At 36.9% G+C, this 22,230-nt stretch overlaps 1 protein-coding gene across 6 annotated transcripts in view; it reads left to right on the plus strand.

The window, feature by feature from the left end:
- Nucleotides 1-22,230, plus strand: part of LOC150087516 (laminin subunit alpha lam-3-like) — a 746,420-nt gene that overhangs the window by 407,872 nt on the left and 316,318 nt on the right. For 5 of the 6 annotated variants that reach the window (XM_090371226.1, XM_090371225.1, XM_090371229.1 and 2 more), the window contains 2 exons: nucleotides 1,357-1,481; nucleotides 14,423-14,437. In XM_090371226.1, coding sequence (XP_090227352.1) covers nucleotides 1,357-1,481; nucleotides 14,423-14,437 — 140 coding nt within the window. The remainder of the gene's footprint in view (nucleotides 1-1,356; nucleotides 1,482-14,422; nucleotides 14,438-22,230) is intronic. The other variant, XM_090371227.1, reaches the window with a different exon arrangement.

The following is a 22,230-nucleotide window of genomic DNA, read 5'->3' on the forward strand; positions in this document are numbered from 1 at the left end:
TGGAGGACTGAAGATAAACAAACTTCATTATGCAGATGATACTGAGCTAATTTGTGATTCTAAGGATCATCTTAAAGAAACTCTGAAGAGAGTGTGTGAAGCAAGTAAGAAAAAAGAATTGTTTCTGAATGTGTGTAAAATTAAGATTATGGTGATTAGTGATGATTTCGGTTCCTGCAAAGTGAAGGTTAATGGACAAGATATCAAAGAATTTGATGAATTTGATTACTTAGGATCAAGAATAAATAAAAATAGTGACTGCTCAAATGTTGTAAAGAGATGACAGGCAATTGTTAAAACTCTGGTCGCTGATCTGATAAAATTATGGAGGGATCATGATCTGCCCCTAAAGACGTAACTGAGGATCATTGATTCGTTAATTTTTCCAGTTGCCACTTATGGATGTGAAGGATGGAATCTGAAAAGAGTTGACAGGAAGAAAATTGAGGCATTTGAAATGTGGTGTTACAGGAGAGAATACTGCATATTTCTTACTTGGATTGAAGAACAAGGCCGACCGGGCTAGCCGAGTGGGTAAAGTACCTGCCCGGCAACCCAAAGGTCGCGGGTTCGATTCCCGCCTCGGGCTTGGATCAAAGTACTGCAAAAACCTTGGGAGGTGCAATATGGCCACAGAAGCCGATGCGCCAACAACTACCAAATCAAATCAAATCAATTGAAGAACAAATGAGTGGGTATTGAATAAAATTGGCAGGTCTAAAATTTCTTCTTCATAGCATCAACAAAAGAAAACTCAAGTTTTTTGGTCATATAGTAAGAAGGGAAAACTTCTGTTGAAGAATATAATGGAAGGAAAAACTGAGGGGAAGAGGTGCAGGGGAAGACTTGCAACTAGGTGGAAGGATGGGATTAGTGAACTTCTGGGCATGGCACTTTGCAATGCTGCTCATATAGCACACGATCGATGCAGTTGGAGGAATTTGTTGGTGGCCACAACAGCTCCTCAGGGAGCTATGTGACTGGAAGAAGAAGATGCTAGAACTATGTTATTTTGTTGCATTGTTTGTGTTTTATTTTATGACAGAAGAAAAGACTCTTGAATTGTTTAAAAGAAAAATGGAATAGCTTGAAGCATGAAGTTTTTCTTATTTGCTTTCATTATCTATATAATATCAGTGTAGCTGTTTCTTTCATTATATATAATTTTATATTAAAGATTACAGTTTTATTTTTAGACTACAGTTCCTCTCATACCCTCTCCTTCCTCTCATACCTTATTTGCATCAGAAAGTAACTTAACTTTTAAACTGTATTATTTTGGCTGTTAAAAAATGCTAACTTTATTTTTTGGTTAAATTTTCACACTGTATTTCAACTAGGTTATTAACTTTGTAGGATGAATGGAAACAATATGATAATCCCCAAGTGCCAGTAACAAGAAGCACATATATGGTGGCATTACAAAATGTTCAACACATACTGATCAGGGCTACCGAAGGTGCTGATGTTAAAATTGCTAGGTATGTTCATAATCTTTCTTTACATTATAATCTGTATACATATTTTTAAATAAAAATATCGAATGCTATTAAATTAAAATCTCTGAACTGAAATACACCCATTAAGTGAACAATTAACTTACATAGTCTTTCAAGTATTTTTTAATACAGGTAACCCTCGTATAACATGGTAGTTTGGTTCCTAAAAATCTCATGTAACGCGAAACCATGTTATATGGGACTAAGAACCAGTACAGAAAGGGGGGGTTACATTTCAAAAGCTAACAAAAATACACTTTTTTTTTTAAATAACTATCGGAAACTTAATTTTTATAGTAGTAATAACTTAATATTTTAACTTTATTTTTATAATAGTAGTAACTTAAATAGTAATAACTGAACAAATGTCTTACCTTACAAACTGTGATACTTATATGTCAGATAATGTGCGCTCATTTAATTTTCTTCCTCTTCATTGCTGCTAAGCACAATCTCTTCTGAAACATCTAGATTTCGCATACCTTCTGTCACAATCCATTTTTAAAAGGAAAAATGGAATAGCTTGAAGTATGAAGTTTTTCTTATTTGCTTTCATTATCTATATAATATCGGTGTAGCTGTTTCTTTCATTATATATCATTTTATATTAAAGATTACAGTGTTATTTTTAGACTACAGTAAAGCCCACTTCAAAGTCATAATTCTTTATGGTCTCAAATAAGTACAAGTTCAATAGCACAGAACTTAACTCAGGGATCTCCCAACAAAATACATTGGAATCCCCCCCCCCCTGCTTTAAAGATACAAAACACAAATTTAACTTTATTACCTTACCAATTAACAAAGTTAAATGTTACGTGAAAATCAGAAGAATATTTTCCAGTTAGCAAAATAAAAATAAATTTACTCTTATGTACATAAATTAATTAATTCATACTGTAATATGTTCATATTAACTAATTGATATTTCTGTTCACTGACTTTTTTTTTTTTTTTTGGTTGTAAAATTTAAAACAGTAAAAATGATAAGCAATTAATGACAAAGAACACTGCACGCACAAGTTGCAACAAACATGATATGCACGAAGGAGATACGGAGTAATGAGTTTCTGAAAATTTATTTTTGTTTTTTATATGATTGAATATTTCATGGAAGGTGAAACACATTTTGCCACAATAACTCAAAATCCCTTAGGAACTGCTCACACTGATTTATTTTGTAGTTTATATCATTTTTGACTTCTAATGTATATTGCATTTTGCTTGGTTTGGGGATGAAAAACTAGCACAATTTTCTACAAGTCTAGAAATAACTAATAAAGAGTGATGCTTATGACTATTTTTTAAGAGTAGTTCTGAATGTGTGTTACTATAAAATACAAAAAAAGTCATAAGCATTTCACAAGGTAAGCATGATTATTTTTGACAGTGGGGAGGAAAACTATTATTTTCTTCCTTTGCCCTCCAAAATATGCACACATGAATAGTGATTGTATAAAAAAAAGCAAAATATATCATAAATCTGCAAGTTCCTATTTGTAAGCACATTTCATGTGGACTGCAGAAATGGAGCTGCAAGTCTCATGTAGAACAGGATTTACACTCTTCTGTAATAAGTAATAAGTTTTACAAGAGATAACATAAACAGCTGACATAACAGGCTCGAATAATGTTATCATTTGTTCCACAAGAAATGTATCATATTCTGATCACAAAAAAAATTATGGATCAGCCATCATATAGAGTATTTTTTAATTTCCTTTAAAAATAACTGATGCTCTTCCTTCAGTAATTTTTTTTACAAATGATTAAGCTTACTTAACTACATCAGCCTACTCATGTACGGTTTCCGCTTTCCATTCTTCACCAAAAACTAGTAGTACATCACGCAACACAGCGGCAACCCCCAAGACAGAATGCGCTGGTCCCAAAGGAACTAGTAGTTGTTGGTGACTCTATTGTCAGCAAAACGAGAAACATGCTTAGTAAAAAGGATAGGTGGAACAGGACCAGGGTATGTCTGCCAAGGGCAAAGGTTGATGACGTTATAGAGCGGATATCATCTTTTAAGGGCACAAAAGGTGATATAGTTGTATACGTTGGCACTAATGATATTAAGAGTAGGAGACCGGTGGAATTACTTAACAAGTACAGGTCACTGTTGAAAAAAAGCCGTGAATTAGGGTTGAATTTGAAAGTGTCTGCAATTCTGCCCAGACACAATAGGAGGGAGTATATGATGAGAGCCCTGTCAATCAATTCGGCCCTGGAAAGATTGTGCAAGGCTCAAGGGGAAGAATTTTTTTCAGCCTGGTCTGTACTTGTTAACAGGAGAGACTGCTTCTACAGGGATGGGATACACTTAAATAGAAAGGGTGCAAGAATGTTTGCTGATGCTATCGAGGCAGTGTTAGGTGGGTTGGAAAATTGCTAGATTGGGGGGATACAAGGACTAATAGATTAACTGTAGCCACTGGCAGAGGTGAAAGTGATTCTTGCACTGCTTCTATTGGAATGAGCAGCAGCTTGGAAAATAAGATGCAGGATATTTCAGAGACTGCTGGGAGTCATTGGGGTACAAGTAAACACATGGGTTGTGTTAGGGTAGCTAAGAAAAAGAACAGGTGTATGTATACTTGCGTGTACACCAATGCTAGGAGTTTGGTAAATAAATTTGATGAATTTGAGGTATTGCTCAAAGCATCAAAGGCGGATATTGTTGGGATATCAGAGACGTGGTGTCATACAGAAATAAGTAATGCAGAACTGGAATTTGGGGAGTACAACATCTACAGAAAGGATAGACAGGATAGGAAGGCAGGATGGGGATTTTATGTGTTTCTTAACTATGCTATTAGTTAAGAAACACATAAAATCCAAGGAAGTGAAGCCAGTCGACATCGCTGGACAGTGCAGTGTCGAGTCAGTTTGGTGTGACATAAGCATTGGGAGATCAAAATTGAGAGTAGGAGTGTGCTATAGGCCTAATGACTCTGATGAGTATAATAAGAAACTGTTCAGGGAAACTGTTCAGAGTGGGCCAGTAAATTAGAGAGTCTTATAATAGGGGATTTTAATTTCCCAGATATTGACTGGAATTTGTGGGTTGGTCACTCACACACTAGCAAGGCTTTTGTGGATTTAATGGATGATTGTTTTCTAAATCAGCATGTTTGGGAGGCAACTAGAGGGAGCAATATTGTTGATTTGATTATCAGTAGTGATTCTTCATGCATTAAGAATCTGCAGATACAGGAACCACTAGGTGGCAGTGATCACAGTGTGCTGAAGTGGGATTTACTCAAGGAGGAAACTACCATTAGGGGTAAAGGGAAGGGTTATTGCTTTCGTAAAGGCAACTACGATGGTCTGAGACAGTATTTAAATTCTATACAGTGGGACCAACTGATGATGTTACCAACAGCAAACTCAAAATGTGAAGCATTCAAAGAATTTATCTTGGAAGCTACTAGGCTTTACATACCAACTAAGAAATATTGTTCAAGTTTTAGGCCTAAATGGATGTCAGATGAACTAATGAGACATATGGCAGAGAAGAAAAATGCATGGGATACATATAAATTAACATGTGACACAGAAGCCTATGATAGATATAAGTTGATCTGTAACCAAGTTACAAAGGAGGTTAGGCAGGCGAAGGCAGATTACGAGAAATCTTTCGCAAGGGAGCAAAGAAAAACAGCAAGGAGTTCTTTACTTATGTAAACTCTAGAAGGAAGGGGATGAATCAGATTGGTCCACTTGATATCGATGATTCAACTGTTCATGATCCTGCTCAGGTAGCTAACAAACTAAATCAATATTTTGCATCTACATTCACACATGAGGAGTTATTCAGGAAGGGGAATGCCATAGATGAAGTAAACACTGGCAGTGAGCTAGATAATCTTTTAATAATTGAGAGTATTAGTGGAGGAGAAATTGTTGAAGATAAATACAAGAAAGGCACCTGGGGTGGATGGGATCTATCCAGTTATATTAAAGGAGGCAGCAAAGGAAGTAAGCAAACCATTAGCCATAATTATGAGAGCTTCCTTGGACTCAGGGGAGGTACCCACAGACTGGAGATGTGCAAATGTGACCCCAATTCACAAAGGATGATCAAAGATACTATGATGTAGTCACAAAAGAATTGAATGCAGGGAATAACTTTGATATTATATATTTGGATCTTAGAAAGGCTTTTGATACTGTTGCACATGGAAGACTGCTGCACCAATTGGAGCATTGTGGCATTGGTGGCAAATTGTTGCTATGGATAAAGGGATGGTTGAGTGGGAGAAGACAGAGAGTGGTAATTAATGGACACTGCTCATCATGTACTAATGTTATTAGTGGAGTCCCTCAGGGTTCAGTGTTGGGTCCATTGTTGTTTTCTGTATTTATAAAAAATATTGATGATGGTATATCAAGCTTAATGTCCAAGTTTGCAGACGATACAAAGGTTGGCAGGGTTGTTAAGGACGCTACTGACGCTATGCTGCTGTAACAGGATCTGGAAAGGTTGAACAGATGGGCTGAGAGGTGGCAAATGGAGTTTAACATTGACTTATGTAAAGTACTACCTATGGGAAACAGCAACCCCAGAGCAACGTATCAACTCTGTGGTACTACACTGACAGTGGTAGAGAATGAAAAGGACCTGGGGTAATTTTGCAGGCGGATATGAAGTTCTCTGAGCAGTGCAGACGGGCTGCAAGAGTAGCTCTTGGTGTTTCGTCAATGATATACGGGAATTTTTCTAGCAGGGATAAGGAGGTGATTATTCCCTTGTATAAGGCAATGGTCAGGCCGTACTTTGAGTACTGTATACAGGTCTGGAGGCCTCATTTCAAGAAGGATGTAGAGCTGCTGGAACGACTACAGAGAAGGGCAACAAGGTTAATGAATGTAACGAAGGGTTGCTCTTACGAAGAAAGGCTTAAGTTTTGCAAATTACAGTGTCTGGAGACTAGGCACCAGCGAGGTGATCTGATAGATAGAGGTGTGCAAAGCCTTTAATGGTTTGAGCATGCTCAGTGCTTATAGGATGCTGCCTCTTGCTCAGAATAATCACCTGAGAGGGCATAAATTCAAATTGTAGATGTAGGATAGATGTGCGGAAATTTGCCTTTAGCCAGCGGGTGGTTGGTTGGTGGAACAGACTTCCATCCCTTTTTGTGGAAGTTGATAGCCTAAATAAATTTAAGTCTCAGCTGGACAGGTATTTCGAAAGAACGGAGGGGTGAAGTGGAAGGGGTTTTTTTTTTTTTTTTTGGCTGATGCTGCATAAACTTGCTTTCTTGCATTATATGCCTCTACTAATGCTAATGTTAAAAGAAAACATATCATTGCCATTAGTGTATGCACTTTAATCAGACAAATCAAAGAAGACATACACAAGTCTTCTCAAACACATTATGCACTTAGAGCCGTCAGTCTTACCACTGTCAGTTACAACAGATTTTGAAAGGGCAATGATAAATGTACACAAAAAGAAATTTCCAAATGCCAAACACCAAAGTTGTTTTTTCCATTTTTCATGCAGAGTCATGGATTAAAGCAACAGTACGAAACAGATGCAAATTTTGTATTAAATCTCCATATATTGGTGGCAATAGCTTTTGTACCAGCACATACAGTAGTAGATGATTTGAGCTATTGTGTGACAGTGCAATCTTTCCTTCAGAAGCTCAAGAAGTCGTCAATTACTTTGAAGATATGGGTTGGGTGTCCCGACAGAAGACAGCAACGACAACCCCCACCATTTCTACATGAAATCTGGAACAGTTTTGCAGAGTTTTTCCACAACCAACAATTATTTTGAAGGTTGGCATTGAGGGTTTGAAGAACAATTTGCAGCCCATCTGCAAAATATCATTATTTTACCTTTGGTGATATTGAGAAGCACTGGAGAGAGAGAGAGAGAGAGAGAGAGAGAGAGAGAGAGAGAGAGAGCGAGAGAGAGCGAGAGAGAGAGAGAGAGAGAGAGAGAGAGAGAGAGAGAGAGTGTGTGTGTGCAAAATCAATTTGTTTCATTTTGGTTCAAAAAACTTGTTCTCCAAATAGCATTATTGGATGATGAATTGGTTCTCCAAATATAATTATATTTAAGTTAAAGTAATAGTATTTAACTTTATGCTTCTGATAACTCAGTTGGAAAATTTACTATCTATGAATTCTGTTCGGAGCTAGCATGATTTCAGCTGCTGTAAGAAAACACACTTTTGTCTTAGGAATTCATGATAGAAAGTCGCCGATCATTAAACTATGTCTTCAATTTACCAAATTTATTTATAAAGTCATCTATCTTCTGCAGCTATGAGTTTGTTTTATAACTCTTCAATGGATCATATTAGCATAAATATCATTTTCTCAAAAGTACATGTAAACTTGCACTAATACTTCATTTTTTATTATTATTTTTTTTATTGTATGTGAAAACACCTTAAGGTGAAGTTTTATTGCATCAACCAATTCTGATGTTCAAAATGTATTGTGTCTGCACTTGTCTCTAAGTGGCATTTGTAGCTGTGACTAACAAGGAAGGCAACCTTAACTAATTTATTGATGTGGATGGTGTTTTGGCTTGTATTTCTAGACTCTGTTGGCAATACAAGTTAGGGGTTAAAAATGCAGAATTTTTTCTTTGAAAATAAACCTTTAATTATATTAGTTTTAATAAACTTTCAGTTCTTTCATTAATCTTTATGGCTTTCTAAATTGAGAGAGGGTATTATCTAGCCATATAATTTGTGTTGTATTGAAAAACCAAAACCTGCAAAATAAAGTTTTCTTTTTTTTTTTATGGCAAATTAAACAATTTGGGCAAAACTGTTCTCAGATGTGGCCATGTTCCTTAACAAAACTAAACTTACTTAAGAAAAAAAATCTTAATTTTAAAATTCTGATTTTTAAGGCAGTTTTGCTATTTTTTGCAAAATTAAAATGATGGAAAAAAAACAGTTTTTGCAAAAGAGTTGGAGGAAACTCTTCAGTACCAACTCTAGTATGATGGTGAGGTGGAGCTGGCATCAAATTTGAGTCAAAAAGATGAATTCTCATTGTAAATCTGGAGAGCTTGCAGCTGTGTATTAGTGTTCCTTGCTAGAAACTGTAAAAACTGTAATTTCATTAAGTTTTTATACATCCTGAGAGTACAGTTGTCGTTTGTAATAAAGTTTCTCTTTTAAAGATAATGGCACCTTCAAACTCTTCTAATAAAAATTTAAAAAAATAATTTATAAACGATTCACTTCTAAATATTATGCAAAAATTTAAAAGTTCGACTAGTATTTATGTTTGGCTTTATTTGAGTAAATGTAATAATTCTTTTGTAAAGACTCATTTAATTCCTGTGTATGCATACATGTGTATCGATAATGTAGTTGCTGATATAAGGTGCTTCTGGAAGATAAGGTAAACAATGCTGATATGTTAATATTGATAAATATTAACATCTCAATATAATTATTGAGAAAGGGATATAATACTCCACCTATATCAAAGGGCTGGCTGGAATCCTGTGGTAACATATGTAGACATGGTATATACATTGCAAAATTGAGCCCATATGCTGTAACAAAAAATTCATGGTTCATTATTAACTGTTGTGTTGGTATAGCAGCTTCAATAAATTAGTTACAGTGAAGTTTTAAACTCCTGTGGACACAGTGGTCATATCATATATAAATTGCCTCTCCATAATCACCACTACAGTTTACGCATTTGTCCAGTAGATAGTTAGCATTAGCATTAGTAGAGGCATTTGATGCAAGAAAGCAAGCTTATGCAGCAGCAGCCAAAAAAAAAAAAAACAAAAAACCCACTTCCACTTCACCCCTCTGTTCGTTCAAAATACTTGAGCTGAAAAATGTCCAGCTGAGCCTTAAACTTATTTAGGCTATCAACCTCCACTACAAGGGATGGAAGTCTGTTCCACCAACCAACCACCCGCTGGCTAAACGCAAATTTCCGCACGTCTATCCTACATCTACAATTTGAATTTATGCCCTCTCAGGTGATTATTCTGAGCTAGAGGAAGAATCCCATCAGCATTGAGCATGCTCAAACCATTCAAGGCTTTATACACCTCTATCAGATCACCTCGCTGGTGCCTAGTCTCCAGACACTGTAATTTGCAAAACTTAAGCCTTTCTTCGTAAGAGCACCCCTTTGTTCCATTCACTAACCTTGTTGCCCTTCTCTGTACTCGTTCCAGCAGCTCTACATCCTTCTTGAAATGAAGCCTCCAGACCTGTATACAGTACTCTAGGTGTGGCCTGACCATTGCCTTATACAAGGGAATAATCACCTCCTTATCCCTGCTAAAAAAATTCCTGTATATCATTGATAAGACACCATGAGCTACCCTTGCCGCCCGTCTGCACTGCTCAGAGAACTTCATATCTGCCTGCACAACCACCCCCAAGTCCCTTTCATTCTCTACCACTGTCAGTGTAGTACCACAGAGTTGATACGTTGCTCTGGGGTTGCTGTTTCCCATGTGTAGTACTTTACATTTGTCAATGTTAAACTTCATTTGCCACCTCTCAGCCCATCTGCTCAACCTTTCCAGATCCTGTTGCAGCAGCATAGTGTCAGTAGTGTCCTTGACAACCCTGCCAACCTTTGTATCGTCTGCAAACTTGGACATTAAGCTTGATATACCATCATCAATATCATTTATAAATACAGAAAACAATAATGGACCCAACACTGAGCCCTGAGGGACTCCACTAATAACATTAGTCCACGATGAGCAGTGTCCATTGATTACCACTCTCTGTCTTCTCCCTCTCAACCACCCCTTTATCCATAGCAGCAATTTGCCTCCATTGTCACACTGCTCCAATTTGTGTAGCAGTCTTCCATGTGCAACAGTATCAAAAGCCTTTCTAAGATCCAAGTATATAATATCAAAGCTATTCCCTGCATCCAGTTCTTTTGTGACTGCATCATAGTATCCAATCAAATTGGTCAGGCAAGACTTCCCCTTAACAAAACCATGTTGTGTCCGAGCTATAACTGAAGTCTTGTCTAAATGATCCTGCAGTGCTTCTTTAACCAGTACCTCCATTAATTTTCCTGGAACAGAAGTTAAGCTCACAGGTCTATAATTACTTGTGTCAGCCTTTGATCCTCCTTTGTGAATTGGGGTCACATTTGCACATTTCCAGTCTATGGGTACCTCCCCTGAGTCCAAGGAAGCTCTCATAATTATGGCTAAGGGTTTGCTTACTTCCTTTGCTGCCTCCTTTAATATAACTGGATAGATCCCATTCACCCTGAGTGCCTTTCTTGTGTTTATCTTCAACAGTTTCTCCTCCACTTTACTCCCAGTTATTTCAAGATTCTGTAGCTTACTGCTAGAGTTGAATACACCTCTGGCATTCCCCTCGCTGAATAACTCCTCATGTGTGAATGTCGATGCAAAATATTCATTTAGTTTGTTAGCTACCTGAACAGGATCATCAACAGTTGACCCATCAATATCAAGTGGACCAATCTGATTCATCCCCTTCCTTCTAGAGTTTACATAAGTAAAGAACTCTTTGCTGTTTTTCTTTGCATCCCTTGCCAAGGATTTCTCGTAATCTGCCTTCGCCTGCCTAACCTCCTTTGTAACTTGGTTGCATATCAACTTGTATCTATCATAGGCTTCTGTGTTATATGTTAATTTGTAAGTATCCCATGCATTTTTCTTCTCTGCCATATGCCTCATTAGTTCATCTGACATCCATTTTGGCCTAAACCTTGAACAATATTTCTTAGTTGGTATGTAAAGCCTAGTAGCTTCCAAGATAAGTTCTTTGAATGGTTCCCATTTTGAATTTGCTGTTGGTAACATCATCAGTTGGTCCCACTGTATAGAATTTAAATACTGTCTCAGTCCATCGTAGTCGCCTTTACGGAAGCAATAACCCTTCCCTTTACCCCTAATGGTAGTTACCTCTTTGAGTAAATCCCACTTCAGCACACTGTGATCACTGCCACCTAGTGGTTCATTTATCTGCAGATTCTTAATGCATGAAGAATCACTGCTGATAATCAAATCAAGAGTATTACTCCCTCTAGTTGCCTCCCGAACATGCTGATGTAGAAAACAATCATCCAATAAATCCACAAAAGCCCTGCTAGTGTTTGAGTGACCAGCCCCCAAATTCCAGTCAATATCTGGGAAATTAAAATCTCCCATTATAAGACTCTCTGATTTACTGGCCCACTCTATTTCCCTGTACAGTTTCTTATTATACTCATCAGAGTCATTAGGCCTATAGTACACTCCTACTCTCAATTTTGATCTCCCAATGCTTATGTCACACCAAACTGACTCAACACTGCACTGTCCAGCGACGTCGACTGGCTTCACTTCCTTGGTTTTTATGTGTTTCTTAACTAATAGCATAACCCCTCCCCCCTTCCTATCCTGTCTATCCTTTCTGTAGACGTTGTACTCCCCAAATTCCAGTTTGCATCCCTTATATCTGTGTGACACCACGTCTCTGATATCCCAACAATATCTGCCTTTGATGTTTTGAGCAATACCTCAAATTCATCAAATTTATTTACTAAACTCCTAGCATTGGTGTACACGCAAGTATACCTGCACCTGTTTCTATTCTTAGCTACCCTAACACAACCCATGTGTTTACTTGTACCGTAGTTGAAAAGTACATACTCAGTGTAAAGAAATTGTTGTCTGACTACTGCAGCCACTTTGTCATGGCTGCAGTTACTTATCATGTCTCATTATTGGTAATGGTATGGTCAAGGGAGGCATCTTGAGTTTCCTTGTATCAGATAAGGTGCTGAATTCCATGCCTATAATTGGACAGTTATTCAGGGATTTAGCATGGTGACACCTTTCTGTGCTTTTGCTTGATATTGATGATTGCATAGATAATTTTTTGGAAGGTTATGTTAGTAACAGTCCGTTGACCTTTTAGTAATTCCTTTTAGAAAAGGACTTTAATGTTAATAAATTTGTCATCTTATAGGTTAACATGGTCTTCTTGTGCACAGCTTGTTTCAAAGATTGACATTCCTGCTGTGAATGTGACACCAATACTCATTTCTTACTCATGATGTTTACAGCTATACACAGAAAGAAGTTTACTGAATTTCTGTGGTTGCTATACGTGGTTGCCTTTGTGGTTGCCTTTGCTATACAGAAACAGATGACTACCCACCTTAATGTTTATCTATATTTTTACAAATTAGCCATGTTTGTATTGATGTCACATGCACAGGATGCATGTAATGCACTCTAGCTGTTGTTGCATATATAATTTTGTGATTGCAGTGTATATATACAGGGTGATTCAGGAGGAATAGTAAATATTTTGAGAGGTTATAGTATCGATTATTCCGAGTAAAAAAGTTTATATAAACTTTTTTACTCGGAATTATTCGGAATAAAACAGTTTATATAAACTTTTTTACTCAGAATAATCGATAATTGGACATTTACATGTAAATGTCCAATTCTCAATGGATATGGAGATACAGCTGTTTGAAACTGGCATGCACAAAGCCATTATGAGAGGTATTAAAGAACTATAAATGACTTATTGTTTGTATTTATTGACTTTTTGAATGATACAAAACACAAATAATTGACAAATTTTTTACAGTTCACAATAAATGTTCAAAAATCCCACTTCCAACCTCAATGCTCTTTGCAATTCTTGTGGTAATATGACGTGTTGTTCTTCTGTTGTCTTGGCATTCCTTTATGAGGGCAGCAGTATCCAAAATGCGAGCAAGTAATTCGTCTCTTATATTCACCTTTTCTTTGTATACTGCGCTTTTCATCCATCTCCACAAACAAAAATCTAATGGAGTGAGGTCTGGAGACCTTGGTGGTCAATGAATGGGACCACCGCAGCCGTTCAGGGAAAGTTCGATTTGGATATTGTATCACCAAATGGGTATAATGTGCAGAAGCTTTGTCATGCTGAAAGTACATACTAATCCTTGTAGCCAAGGGAACATCCTCCAATAGTAGTAGTAGAAGTTCGTTTGGCAGAAATTCTAGGTAAATGGGCCCTGTAAGACAATTTTGTAACATAACAAGGCCCAGTCAACTGATTGTCGATGATACCACACCATATGTTTACAGAGAAGTGATGTTGAAAATTTATTTCTACAGTGGCATGTGGATTTTCGTGTGACCACCTATGAGAGTTACAGGTGTTGTCAATACTGTCACGGGTGAAAGTAGCTTCATCACTGAACAGTATTAATGCAATTAATCGATGATTAGCATTTACCCACTGACAAAATTCTAATTGCTGGGCATCATCTCCTGGTTGAAGGTGTTGCACCCACTGTATGTGAAATGGATACAAGCCATGCTCACATAATGTTTGCCATACTCTTGTCTGTGGAACACCGATACATGTAGAAATTCTTTGTGTGCTAATAGTAGGATTAGGTTCTGACTGAAGAATGTGTTCTATTTCATCCGGATTTTGTTCATTTGCACATTTAGAAGAAATATGAGCACCAGGAACTGTATGATCTAATGCAGTTTGGTGTAAATGCTCTTGAATGCATTATTCTGCAGTTAGGAAACCATCAACGGTATTCTGTACAAGCAGCAGTAGCACTTCCACCACAAAAACCACAGACAAACACCATATCGGCATATTCAGCATGTGTGAAGATGTGCGGCATACTTAACAACACTTCTAACACCAAACAGCATCAGGTTATAACTGCTTCTTGGTCACATCTGATTCAGGGAGCTGTGCATGCCAGTTTCAAACAGCTGTATCTCCATGTCCATTGAGAATTGGACACATGTTTATATGAATGTTTTTACTCAGAATAATTGATACTATAACCTCCCAAAATATTTACTATTCCTCCTGAATCACCTCCTGTATATATATCACATAAAAGTATTTAAGACAACCTGTTTTAAAAATTGTTTTTATTATTTATTATGCTATCAGTGGGAATATTTTAAGGTAAGCATTCAGTATTTATACTTACAAATAAATGTGAGTTATTGACAGTTTGTGTTGTTAAGTAGATATTTAATAATGCAGATTAAAATTAAAAACATCTTGACATTATATTTTGTAACACCAACTAAAGTTACTACTAGTTGTATGAGAGTAACTGACTTACACAGATAATAAATGTGTCATGCACAGAGGATGATCTATTTTCAAGATGAAGGTAGGCTATGTGTGAATTTTAAAGATTGTGTGTACCTGTGATTAATAATTAATTGCCAATTCTGGTGACTTATTGAAATAACACTGCTGAATATTTTCATGTGTTTTGTTGCTGTAACATTGTTTTGATCATTAGTAAATTTTTTTTTGTAAAAAATAATTACAGAAGATAGCATATTTTTTTTATGAACTGTATATCAGCAATTGAAAAAAGAAAAAAAAACCCGCAACAATAAGGGAATTTTTCTGTGTACTGAACCTTTTACTCTACTTTCAGAAAGTTAATTTAATGTGCTTTGCCAACTTTTGTGTTCCACTTAATTTGCTGTTGCGTGATGTTAATCCAAAATCCTTATAGCAAAATCTTCAATGATATCATCAACCATTCCATATGATTTCCATATGTATTTTTTTTTTTTTCCGATTTGAACTGATCAAAATACCATAATTAATTGCATGCAGTTGCATTTGCAACTGCATGCAATTAATCTCTACCTCTCTGAATGTAAATAAACTGTGTCCAGAAGAAATGTAGCCTTTCACTTGATTCCAGTAAATGAAGGACTCTTTTTTTTTTTTTTTTTTTATCATTATCAGCTGTATGTATGGTGCAAGGAAGCCTGAGGCTTTTGCTGCACCAGCCAAAAAAAAAAAAAAAAAAATTTCTGAGTTACCCTGAGAGAGAGAGAGAGAGAGAGAGAGAGAGAGAGAGAGAGAGAGAGAGAGAGAGAGAGAGAGAGAGAGAAGGAAACCACTAAGAAAAAGAAGAATAATGATATCCAGCTCAGGACCCTGGATGTGCCAAGCTCATACTCACCAGATGTGAGCCCCTGAGGTTGTGGCCAGCTGCAGCAGTTATGTCTATAGATACTGATTCTTTAATGCCTTTCACTGTGTACAATAATTCTGGTTTAAGTTGATCAGAAGCACATTCTAAATTTTTAGAAGATAATGACACTTACATATCATCTTTCCCCCTTGCTTTTATTGGTATAAAATTTCCAAGAAGAACAGAATAGTATGGAGAATGGTATAGTATATTTAATACAGTTATAGTGTTTGATCGAACATTCATTAATAAAGTTTCTTGAAACGATTTTTTCAAACACAAACAACTCATTTCCTTGTAGAAATTACCTGATCTACTTTTGGCCTGAAAATGCATTTCTGTGTTAAGAACAAAGTCCGATTTGTTTCTGGCATGTAAAAATATTAATCTTTCACATTTGCCTAAAAGTGCCTTTGGCAGTTTTTTGCAAAGATTCAGATCAGTGGGTGATATCAGGAACATGCAGTAGTGTTTGTGGGACTTGTGTGCAGGATCAATTTTGTGCCCCCCCCTCCCTTTGTTGTAACTGTATTGTAAACATTTAAGAAATGTTTTGGGGCCACCTTCCACATTGGGGTCCAGGTGCACCCTTTCCTCCTTTGTACTACTCTGTCTACTATCCGTGGTCAGATTGATCAAGGTCTCATGCAGTTAATAAATCTGTTTCACTTCATCTTGATATTGTGTAATAACTTGCAGATTTTTCCTCTAAGTGATGTTTTCCTGTTCAGTTAGAGAACAAGGACATTTGCATTTACTATAAATAAATTCAGTGTCACACAGAAGTCTTGGAAATGTTTTGGAAATTTCCTTCATTTCTTCAGTACTGGGAATTGTGTTCTTTAAATAGAAATTGTGAAATTCAAAATTAATGGGGGAATGAAATGAATGGGAATGAGTGGAAGGGGTAAAAATGAAGACAGTATACCTCTTCAGTTGTGTATTTTCTGTGAAATCATAATTTCTACTCTAATTCTCTGGAAAGGACTGATAGAAACTCCGGTTAATTTGCTCATACAGTTTGCACTTGTAGTTATTGACTTTCCAATACTTTTTTTCTGCTTTGGAATATACACATTTATTTGAAATATACAGTAGACTGTCGAAATAATGGTACCCCAAATAATGGATAATTCAAGCTAATGGCACATTGAGATTGCATGTTTACATAAGTGCAATGTCTTGCATTGCTAAAAAAAGGAAACGGCAAGTCACTTGATTACTGTATTTGTTTAAGTTTGCCATTTTGGAAGTGAATTCTATACTGATATCATGGATTTCACATTTATTTTAAATTAAAAACCCATCAGTATGGCTTCTAAAGTTAATAAACCTCATACAGAGAAGAAAAGAAAAACGACATTAAAGCTTGGTGACAAACTTGATATAATAATAAAAAATATAATGGGCATAAATAAGTAGGAGTGTACTAATGGCAGAAGATAACATTGGATCGTCAATATGTTTGTTTTTGATGTGCAGTTAATAAAATTGCATTTTTAATATCTCTATTTCTTATTTAGCCTCATTATTTCTGCATTTAATATATTAAAAATAAAACTTTCTAGATAACAGAAAAATCAAAATGACGCATCTTGAATCCTCCTGGAAGGTGCTGCTATTCTGAAAATCTAATGTACAATAATAATGAGCTGTTTTGTTTGATGCAATATCTTAACACTTTATCAAACACTCATTATAGCACCTATGTTAACTGGAGCTATAGTGAGTGTTAACAGCTGCAGCCTTTTAACAGCTCCTATTACCATAGGAGCTACACAAAAGCTTATTATGCATCCAAACACACCTGATATTTTTATTCACACTTTTAATATTCTTTTCATTGTATAAACTGTAATCTAATCAAATTGCTATCTAAATTTGGTCCTTGATGCTGTCACAGACATTTTCTTGGGTGTGTCAAGCTGGGCTTGCTACCTGGGTGTCAAAAACACTAATGGAACTGATATTCAGGTGACACTTAAGTGGACCAAATTTTGGTGAAGTCCTACCTTTCTGTGACAACCAAATACTCCTTGCACCTTCACAATGGTGGGATTGTTAGTAATCCTGGGTATAATCCCCATATGAAAGTCCTGAAATACAGCACCTAATATACTGGAGGTGACCACCACAGGTGAAAAGAAATGTAATAAGGGGATACCACACTGAGGATTGCCACCCTGTGTGTTACTAGGCAGTGATATGTGGAAGATGACTCATTAACTGGTGCAATACCACCTCTTTGCTTATTGGAGGCTTGAAGTGGTGGAACCCATGTTTAGCTTTCAGGGCAAAGCTCTGGCACCCCATCTCTTCCATCATGCAGTATGGTTGATGTCTTTTGAGGCTATGATGGGCATAATGACAAGATTCAATCTTGCCATACATTTTGAGAGTATGGCTCTAAAATGTATTTGCAGGCTGGCTGCTAGATAGTCCATCAGACTGAACCTGTTGGTAACTCTTTAGGAGGCTTCCAGATCAGCTAGTGTTCTGGAATCTCACTGTGTGTGTGTGTGTGGAGGGGGATATTGTCGAGGCCGCATTATGTCAAGTAGCTGGATATATTCTTGCTGTGTGTGTGTGTGTGTGTGTGTGTGTGTGTGTGTGTGTGTGTGTGTGTGTGTGTGTGTGTGTGTGTCATATCCAAAAACTTCATTACTTCATACAGTGTCCTCCCTACATTTTCTAGCTACTGGATACATTATAGTTTGACTATAATGTATTCAGTAGATTATACTTTAATTGGACTATTCTAGCTACTGAATAGTCAAACTAAAGGAACAAACTTATTTGTGAGAAGATCTAAACCTCCCAAACACTTCCTCATTCATTTTACAAATATACGTGGTCTCAGTTCCATTCTCAATGATGTCCATTTCCACTTACAGTCTGCTAAACCCCATATACCTTTTCTGCTAGAATCCCAGTTATTGGTTTATTCAATCACTGCTCATTTCAGTTGTCCTAATTATTTACTGTACAATTCCTTTTGCTTCAAAGCTGGTATTTGTGCATATGTCTGCTGCTCTGTTGTTTGCTGTCAAAGACTCAGTAATTTAGAATCTCCCCTTTTTAATTTTCTCTGGCTTAAAATCTTGCCATGTAGAATGTTATTATGTTGTGATGCATGAGTGCATTGTCCACTATTGAGCTGGATGGCCTGGTGCTTGAAGGGGGCCTTCTCTTTTATTCCTTTGTGGGCATCAACCCTGTTCTTCAAGCCCCTCAGAACTGAATTAATTTCCTGAGTTTTAGGAAATTAATGCTTAATTTCCTTACACTCCCAGAAAGCATACAAAGAGATCCCCTTTAGTCATATCATGTCCCACTAGAGATAACTTTGCAAAAAAGATTGCACGAGAGCTGCTCTGAATGTGTTCTCTCCCGAAACCAAAGCATTTCGATTACTTTGAGCTTTGTTGCCACTTGTTTGAAATATACCCCAGGGGCTCACATTTGGTGAGTATTGGCTTGGCACACCCAGGGTCCTGAGCTGGATATCATCATTCTTCTCTTTCTTGGTGTTTCCCTTCTACTTTCTCTCTCTCTCTCTCTCTCTCTCTTTCTCTCTCTCTCTCTCTCAGGGTAACTCAGAAATTTTTTTTTTTTTTTTTGGCTGGTGCAGCATAAGCCTCAAGCTTGCTTGCACCATATGGCTAATAATAATGAGTTTATTTAAAAATCTGATTTTAATTTAAAAATACCATATGCACTAAGAGATAAGAGCATAATAATGCAATGCTATTCTAGTGACATCAGCACGTATTTTGGTATTACATTTCTATAACAGTACAGCCATAGGGTCCCATTGTAGATATTTTAATAGAGGAAACACTGAACTCAAAACGGTGAATAATCTGTCTGTTCTGTTCATGTGTGGAAATGTTATACACTGGACTCCCGCTAGTCCGAACTAATTGGGACCGAGCCCTGTTCGGATTAGCAGAATTTCGGATTAGCCGAATAACGTACCCCAGATTTTAAAAATGAATAAGGAGTGAGTGACGTTGATAGCTTGAAGTAATGCTTCAGGAAATCACAAGCTACCTTTGATGATGATCATTAAATCAGCGAAGCCGAGAGCGCTTTTAAAAATATCAACATTAACAATCTTCCAGTTCATTACAAAAGTCAAAAAAAAGCTTGGATGAACGGACAGCTTTTCATTGAATGGTTTCATAATCAATTTGTCTCAGCAGTGAAACATTTCAGCAATGAAAATGATTTGCCACCTCGCGCCATTCTCCTCATAGACGATGCACCATCCCACCCAGACGTTTCCGAGTTTACATCAGGGGATATAAAGGCAGCTTTCTTACCGCCTAATGTAACACCGTTATTACAGCCCATGGACCAGGGGGTGTTACAGTCTATCAAGCTTGCATACAGAAAGAAATATCTTAGGTCCTTGATAGAAGATAACACCAATTCACTTTCTTTACATGAGAAAATGAAACAAGTGAACTTAAAAGATGTTGTATATTGGGTTGCTGAGCTGTGGGAGAGTGTAACCGGTGGCAAAACATAGCATCTTCTAATCGATTTTCATCATTACGTCAAAAGAAATTAACAGAGTTTGTTACTTCTGAAAAATGGCTTTTGTTCCTGTTTTGGTGTATAAGTATTGATCTGTAGTTTTAATAGGCCATGTCAAACACTGATTTATTAATTTTGTATTAGTACAGTACTACAATAAAATACAATTTTTTTGTGGAATTCTAAATGTCTTTGTACCATTAATACCATTTAAATTTAGCGTATTTAACATACAGTATTTTGCGAACTAAAAAATTTCCTCTCCGCTGACCGAAACGTGTTCGGATTAGCGGGAGTGCACTGTATTATGATGGTGTTTTTCAAGGTCATGATGCTGAAATTTTTACAATGTTTGAACTTGTATTTGATATTAGTATTAGTTGTGGCAAATGAAACAAGAAAGTAAGCTTATACAGCATCAATCAAAAAAAAAAAAAACTTCTTATTTCACATATTCATTCCATCCAATGGTCATCTACTTCTTCCTTGAATTTATTTAAGCTATCCACTTTCACAACAGATGAAAGCTTGTTCCAGTAACCAACCGCCTGCTGGCTAAAGGCAAACTTCTGCACATCTCTTCTTCAACCATTCAATTTGTTATGCCCTCATATGTGTGTAATCTGAGCAAGAGGAAGAATCCCATCAGCACTGGGCTTGCTCAACTATTCAAAGCCCCAAAACCTCAATCAGATAACCTTGCAGATGTCTGGTCTATAGACACTGCAATTTATAGGACTGAAGCCTTTCTTGGAAAGAGCACCATTTTGTTTACCTCACTAATCTTGTTGCCTTCTCAGTACTTGTTTCAACAGTTCTACTTCCTTCCTAAAATGAAGCCTCCAGACCTCTTTTTTATTAATGTAGTTGGAATAAAACCTTGCCCTCCTGTCCTTATATGCATTTTGTGGAGGACTAGCCTACTCATTGAAATGCCATTTTGTAGAAACTGACTATAAGACTGTACATGAAGGCAGAATAGAGGAAAATAGTGTTTTAAAATTAGATAGTTATGCTAGCTGTTCTAGGCCATTCAGGGAGTATGGAATTCTGTTCTAGTTTATTTCTTGGCATTGCATTATGAATTCAGGAGTGGTTTGACATAATTCCTCCTCTTTGTTAGTATGTTGGTTTCACTAACTGTTACTCATTTTAGCATTAGTAGAGGCATATGATGCAAGAAAGCAAGCTTATGCAGCATCAGCCAGAACACAACAAACAAAAAAACCGCTCCCATTTCACCCAACATTTCGTTTCAAATACCTGTCCAGCTCAGCCTTAAATTTATTTAGGCTACCAACTTCCACAACAAAAGAAGGAACTCTGTTCCACCAATCAACTACCCGCTGGCTAAAGGCAAACTTCCGCACATCTGTCCTACAACTGTCTTCCTCAATTTGAATTTATACTCTCTCAGGTGATTATTCTGAGCAAGAGGAGGAATTCCATCAGCATTGAGTATGCTCAAACCATTCAAGGCTTTATACACCTCAATCAGATAGCCTGGAAGGTGCCTAGTCTCCAGACACTGTAATCTGCAAAACTTAAGCCTTTCTTCGTAAGAGCAACCCTTTGTTCCATTCACTAATCTTGTTGCCCTTCTCTGTACTCATTCCAACAGCTCTACATCCTTCTTAAAATGAGGCCTCCAGACCTGTATACAGTACTCAAGGTGTGGCCTGACCATTGCCTTATACAAGGGAATAATCACCTCCTTATCCCTGCTAGAAAAATTCCTATATATCATTGACAAGACACCATGAGCTACCCTTGCAGACCATCTGTACTGCTCAGAAAACTTCATATCTGCATGCACAGTTACCCCCAGGTCCTTTTCATTCTCTACCACTGTCAGTGTAGTACCACAGAGTTGATACGTTACTCTGGGGTTACTGATTCCCATATGTAGTACTTTACATTTGTCAATGTTAAACTTCATTTGCCACCATTCAGCCCATCTGCTCAACTTTTCTAGATCCTGTTGCAGCAGTGTACTGTGATTAGTGTCCTTAACAACCCTGCCAACCTTCGTATCGTCTGAAAACTTGGAAATTAAGCCTGACATATCATCATCAATATTATTTATAAATACAAACAATGGACCCAACACTGAACTCTGAGGGACTCCACTAATAACATTAGCCGACGAAGAGCAGTGTCCATTGATTACCACTCTCTGTCCTCTCCCACTCAACCATCCCTTTATTCA

Source organism: Mastigoproctus giganteus, chromosome 4 (assembly GCF_048544385.1).
Source record: "Mastigoproctus giganteus isolate SK-2022 chromosome 4, ASM4854438v1, whole genome shotgun sequence".
In the NCBI taxonomy this organism is placed as follows: Eukaryota; Metazoa; Arthropoda; class Arachnida; order Uropygi; family Thelyphonidae; genus Mastigoproctus; species Mastigoproctus giganteus.